This window comes from Alligator sinensis, unplaced genomic scaffold (assembly GCF_000455745.1).
Source record: "Alligator sinensis unplaced genomic scaffold, ASM45574v1 scaffold741_1, whole genome shotgun sequence".
Classification (NCBI taxonomy): Eukaryota; Metazoa; Chordata; order Crocodylia; family Alligatoridae; genus Alligator; species Alligator sinensis.
In genome coordinates this window covers 1,615,517-1,622,178 of record NW_005842212.1, presented here as the reverse complement: position 1 = coordinate 1,622,178, position 6,662 = coordinate 1,615,517, and the positions used below count along the sequence as shown (strand labels likewise).

Genomic DNA, 6,662 nt, shown 5'->3' with positions numbered 1-6,662 from the left:
GGCCACATGCACTACCCACCTGCAGCACAGATAGCCCAGCTCCCTTTTCTGCCGCAAGTGCTCCACCTGCATACCCACCCAGTTTCGACTGCCAGGGCAGGAGCAACTCTGGGAGAGTGTGGCAGCTGGGTTGGGAGCCCGTGGGCTGCATACTAAGCCTTCACAGACCACCAGTAGACAAAGCTGCTCTATTAAGGTTAGCCTAAGATTTCCAAGTATGTCCAGTATCAGGGACTGCATTAAGTACCTATATCATTTTCTGTCTTTCCAATGGATTAGTATTTACATTTTTAGCAAATGCAAGTCTCATTTTTTGTTGTGCAAAAAGACTCTGCAAGTAATTTGGGTAAAGGCTGTTTAGCTAGCAATCAATAAATTAGACTAAATGGAGGAAATCAGTGAGAGAGGTTGCCTTAGAATTAAAAAAAAAAAAAAAAAGTAATGTGACAGAAATCACAAGGAAAAAAAAGTCTACTGAATAGAAAGTGGTTAACAGCACATTTCTAGTAGTAGAAAAAACAGAGAAGTTAGGAATCTGAATAAAATACAGTATAACCTCATAAATCCGGCATGCTTGTCACCGAGCAGCTGCTGGAAATTTGAAAATTCCAGATTTTTTAAACCAGAGCAGCGGCACAGGGTGGTGGATGGAGGCGGCAGCCACCATGTGCAAGCTTCCCCTTCCGCTGCTCTGGGACCGGCCGCTGCTACTCCAGATTTTTGAGAATTCTGGATTTTTTTTATATTCAGATTTATGAGGTTATACTGTACATGTTAACCTGTGTAACTGCTTGAATAACTATAAACAGGGTAGTTATTACCTTGGTTAGCAAAAAGGAACAAATGTAATACCAACGGTTAAATTTATGTGCCAAGCAACATTTCTTAATGATAGTTTCAACCAAGGAGAATTATCTTTTCTTTAAAAGTACAAAATGCAAGACAAGAATAGATTAAGTGTTTTTTTAAAAGATATTTAAATAATGTTTCTTGAAACCTGACATAAAACAAGACAAAACAAACAGTAAATTAAGTCACTTTAGTTGAAAAGTCTGTCTGGCTGGATTGATTTCAAGTGACACTTTGAACCCCGTTATAGTTTATACCTACCAGCCTGGTCTAAGAATGGATTTCTGATAAAGTTTGTGATATTTTAAACAAGTACAGACTCTAATATAGAGAGTCTGAACCCATCTTCCAGTTCAGTTACCTTAAATGCCTTTTTAAACCACGCGCACACATACACACGAATATTTATTTTTCCTCTAAGCTCTTAACATGATTATCATCAGACATCTTCCCCCAATTAATTAAACTGGAATACACTGGCTGTAAGGAAACAAGCCTTAGCAATTTTGTCCAGTATCAAGAGAAGTATGTACACCACACTGGTTCTTTCTGTAACTGGGTATGTATACATATACAAAACACCAGATATCTGCTGAACTAAAAATATTAGATTATCTCCCACTGATGGAGTTCTTCCCTACATGCTCAGAAGATACGCTCCTAGCAATATGACAAAAGAAATGTAGGCAAATAATAATAAACACATCTGTACTTATCAGAAATAAACCATTACTCCAAGAATTAAATCTTACATATTAAAAGGGATTAAACTGACCCGTATGCCATTACTAAGGAATAAATATCACAGAAGACAACAACTGGTCAATCTTTTTGTTTTTGGGGGGGGGGGGGGGGGGGGTAAAAATAATGTGTTATGCAGTGTTATTCCATGTCCTCAAAATTAATTCTAAACAAAGGAAGGCCATATAATGATTAGTAACCTATAACAATTATTTTTATAATACATTTTTTTCCTCCTCCTTACAAATTTACTCACCAGTCATTTTATTTCAAGAGGATGAATCTGTACTCCATTTTCTTCACATATTAAAAAAAAAATGTGGTACAGACCCTTCGAGGTACAGTATCTAATGACCATCAACAGGGATAAGTATTGCTTATAACAGATGCACAGAAAAAAGTATTAAACAATGTTCAGGTGTATATCACATTTGTAAATGTAATAAGATACCCAAACACAAATTTAAATATACATATATATCCTATACAGTGTTAGTCATTCCATTTAGAAACAGTACACTGATAAAATACTGCAATCTCTTTAAAGACTTGTAAAGACCAAGCAAAAAGAAAAAATGAAAGATCTACAATCTACACATAAGTGTATTAAAAGATACTATTTTATATTCACTTACTAGCTCAACTCCCCAAAATGAATAGCCTTTAATCAACTTAAAGCAACATCCCTATTTCATTTTATTTTAGCAATGAATTTGAATTAAATGAAACCACCAAACATATCAGAAAACAAAAGTGGTTGTTTGCTCGCTGCTGTACACCCACCACTGAACTGTGCCAGGTTCTCTCCCTCAGCTGCTTCTACTAACACTCATGTGCAGAATTATAAAAGGAACTTACTGCTAGCACAGATCCCATCTTATTCATAAAGTCACTACATAACAAATAAGTCTTTTGTATTTTATGTAAGTTAATTATATTTGTCTTCCTTGCTCTACAATGTAAAATCTCACTCCATCAAACAAGCCGTTGTACTTGCCACCCCATCAGATAAAAAAATAGAACTAATAAATGTTATCGCATTTTGAAAAGTACAATGATACAACTCACATTTGAACAGGAAGAAAAGTTCAGTCAACCTATTTAGTCTGAGAACTTCACATTCTGAAAACAAAGCTGCTTAGTAAGTGTTACTGCCAAGACTGACTTCTGTTCAGAATTCAAGTTACTTTACACAAATATCTAAAAAAGCATATTATAAATATATAATGCACTTATTTATAATAAATTAAGATATCCTATTACAAAGATTTTTGTTTGGCCTTCTACTTCCCCTCTCAGAGAAGGGAACAGATACATGCCTCCAAACTCAATCCTTCACAAAACACAGAGCATGGCATGTTTACAATAGAAGATACAGTAATTTGCATCTGACAGACAAACTCAATCAGAGATCCATAACACAAGCTTTAGGAGGTGCAAATCTACCTTGACTTCAGACTAACACAGATAAGTACCTCTCCTCTTATGACAGCCAGCTTCTGTCAGGGGGACGACCACATGCCAGTAAAACAAAAGATGGTCCTACAATTCCAAATTTTTGACTGCAACAATCCAAAGTCATAGCTACAGAATAAAGCTGTGTTTGAAAAGGGCGTGCATGCAAAAAGGAACTGAAGCCACTGACAAGCATTTCTTGGTGTAACTTCAACTACAATCAAATTTGCAGACATCACCAAAACTGCAAAGGTATAAAATACACAGGAGAAAGAACAGAAGTGACCTGAAGGGATTAAAGCAGTGGAGGCTGAAAGCAAAGAGAGAATGGACACTAATTAATTGTGACGTCCAACACTTAAGGAGAGGACAAATATTCCCTCAAATCAAACACACAGCCATGAGGTTAGGGGAAGGGCAGAAGGAAGGACATGCTGCTATCTACACCCATCAACACAGGGAGTTTAATTTTCTTTTGCTTTAATAATATTATTTTATATAATCAAACACATAAAACAAAATGTTAATACTGTATGTAGAAGACTGTCTTGTCATTCATACTTTCACCTGCAGAGAGCTCTGTGAGAGCAGATCAGGGTGTAAATACTCAACCTACTGGCTCTATGACATTCTGTTCTTATAGACAGAGTGGTCACTGTTAAAAATCTTTACAATTGCTTTTAGTAAGTGATTAGTATGACCAGTGCATACAGTTAGTCTGAAATCTTATTCTTAATAAATTCAAATAGAGCTCTGTCTGTGTACTGTGTCCATGGACTGGGTCCTCATTATTTTTGCTACTGTGGCAGTAGAGGCACGGCAAAACACGTATTTAAAATTCAATTTACTTGCTTCCACTGCACTTTACTTAAAACAAATGCCCAGAACAGATCCAGCGAGGTCTCTGCTATTAGTTTCAAGAATGAGGCGTGTTCTTAAGAAAATCTTAGAAAGAAGTACACCAACCCTCTGCCATTTCCCTCAGCTCCTATGCAGAAATGCTGTTTGGAAACATGTGAAAGGGTGAGGGTTGAGGTGTTGTACACCACTTTAAAAAGCAATCAGCTGAATGATTTATGTCTGTTCTCATGAAGTCAAATTCTGACTGAGAATAACTATTCTATTTCAGTTGATGAGAAATTAGCTAATTTTTGGTAACCCTGCTTTGTGGCTGCTTCCAAGTGAATGCTTCATTCTCTAACAGGCCCTCCAAATTCTCTCTCTACACTTTCTTTCAAAGTGGCAACATAGCGTAGCCAGTAGGTCTTAGTAGAATCATGAACTGGTTTCAGGTTTCCGAACAGGATTCTTAACCTGTTATTGAACTTGAATCTTAGCCGATTGGATTTTTACATTGTCTGTGAGAATCTACGCAAGTTTAATCACAGATTAATTTTTCTGCGCAGTTTGTACTGCATGCTAATTTCCCTAGGACCAGAGAGTAGATCAGTTCTAAAAAGAGAAGTGAGCTAGAAGCTGGTTACAATGAATACATCTTTTATTTTCAGCGTGTGGGTGGTGCAATGCAATGCTAAAAATGCACCCTGTCATTGCTGTATCTAGACTGTTTTCTGGTTGTGTTAATAAAATAACAAACCCTGTTGTGGTGTAATAATGAATATCTATTTTATGGTACATGTACGTGTACATGTGTTACTCTTCAGGATACTGTGCTCCACAATACAGTGTACAGTAGCCTTTCAATTAGTTTGTAACTCAATGGTGGGCTAACAGCTAACTGTTTTATCTCAGCAGCCTGTGCAGTGAGCTGGCAGCAGAACCTATTTGGCGTTGTGTGCTGAATTTAAGTAATTCTGTTTGGATGTCACTTCTGCCTCCATCTACAGCTCCTTTCCAGGAAAATATACTGACATGCTCCTTCACACGTCCAAATTTGAAAACTTCTGGCCAGCCAGAGCACAGTAGGTTGCGCTCACTTTCCTCCGAACTTCAGAAGCAAGCACTGCTCTTACTGGGCTATCAGCATCTGATTCCAGATTAAATGCTTACACATTCAAACAGAAGCAAATCCCACAGGAACCAAGCTGTTATAGCAAAAAGTATGACAGCACGTATTAAAATGGCTAATCTATTTGCAGAATCTTCCGTTTGCATAAAGATTAAACCACATACAACGGAAGGTCACTTCACATTAATTTAACGAGCAACTGGAAGTTGCTCAAGCCCTACGAGAGAAAAATAAGAACATACATAAGACAAAACAGAAGAGAACCAAACCAGAACATGGAGCGGCAGAGCTATTAAGACATGAACCTCTCTAGAGCACATGGGAATTAGATGCTATCACCCAAGGACCAAACAAAAAAGGCATCCAGATCTGCTGGGCTCCTCCCTGATGGCTTCCTTGGAAGCAGCTATAAAAACCACTGACTCTATTTAATTGCTCCTCTTAACATGACCGAGCAAATTTTCCAGGCATCAGCGAGGAAGACCTGTTCATACACCCAATCTTTGGATTTATTTTCATTATTGTAGGATTCAGTTTTCCAGGGCACAAACCAGGACCCCAAGGTACTACACAATGTGCAAACACAGAAAACATACATGGCCCCTGCCACAGAGAGCTCACAATTTAGTGTAAAAGGTACGCTCCCTAAATGACGTTAAAAAGGGACCCGACATAACAGGGAACAGCACACCCTTATACTGGGGGGTTAGGAGGTGCATTAAGCATGGGCAGTAAGGCTGTAGTCAATATTCATATATAGAGACTTGACCAACTAGTTAGGTGGCAGAAAAATCTTGGTGTTTCCTTCATTTACAGAACCCGGCAGGGTCCGGTTTGGTTCGGTCCTGTCCTACCAACGTCCTTATTCTTCGCCGAAGGGCCAAAGCACCTTCCAACTGCTCGCTGAATTTAGGATGCATTTTTAAACATCCAAAGAGCACAAAAACTGAAGTCATTTATCAATTGCCCAGATATAAAGCAGGTCAATTCCTGAATTTTCCACCCTCCAACTGATATACAGCTATTTGCTTTTCTTTCGAAGCACCGGCAGGCACTGCTGGCACGCTGGCAAAAGGCCCGCCGTCCCAACTTGCCTCCCGAGATTTTTCTCACAAGCCCTCGAGAAGGTAAACACTTTTTCGACCTGCCAAGAAAACCTCGGCGCACGTTCGAGCGGCAACTGCCTCCTCCGCGAGCACTGCTCAGAAACGAAGTCCGGCTGCTTTAATGCGTCGGGTTTCCCTTCATTTTCCGTGGGAGAGCAGCTGGAACGCAGGGCAGGAGGAGCTGGCGTACCGCTTTTCTGAACGCCGCCACTTCTCCTCGTTTTGGGCACCGAATGCAGCCCCTTCACGGCTCCAGTGAAGGACAGCGCGACGGGAGCAGCGATTTGGGAGCAAAAAAACGGGAGGACGCGGGAGGGATCTCAGGTGTAACCCCCTGAAGGGTCTGGACCCCCCAGCACGCCCCCACCGCAGCTGCCCCCTGCGAGGCGGGGTGCAGGCCCCCTGCAGCCTGTCAGGGTCGCAGAGAGGCCCGGGAAAAGAGGGGGGAGGGGAGGGGGGCCCCCCTGGCAGGCCCGAGCCGCCCCTCAGCCCCGGCGCATGCGCAGTGCCGCCCCTCACCGTTGCTGGGTGACTCTCCCTCC

The 6,662-nt window shown here is 40.5% G+C and overlaps 2 protein-coding genes across 2 annotated transcripts in view; one reads left to right on the top strand and one right to left on the bottom strand.

Annotated features, from left to right (window-relative positions):
- The window catches only part of FAM13B (family with sequence similarity 13 member B), a 64,996-nt gene extending 58,334 nt beyond the window's left edge, over positions 1 to 6,662 (bottom strand). Inside the window, exon 1 of the mRNA XM_025207852.1 lies at positions 6,640 to 6,662. The gene's annotated coding sequence lies outside the window, so the exon portion shown is untranslated. The remainder of the gene's footprint in view (positions 1 to 6,639) is intronic.
- The window catches only part of LOC102379609 (thymosin beta-11-like), a 15,082-nt gene continuing 14,568 nt past the window's right edge, over positions 6,149 to 6,662 (top strand). The window contains exon 1 of the mRNA XM_025207860.1: positions 6,149 to 6,444. Coding sequence (XP_025063645.1) covers positions 6,354 to 6,444 — 91 coding nt within the window. The 5' untranslated portion in view covers positions 6,149 to 6,353. The remainder of the gene's footprint in view (positions 6,445 to 6,662) is intronic.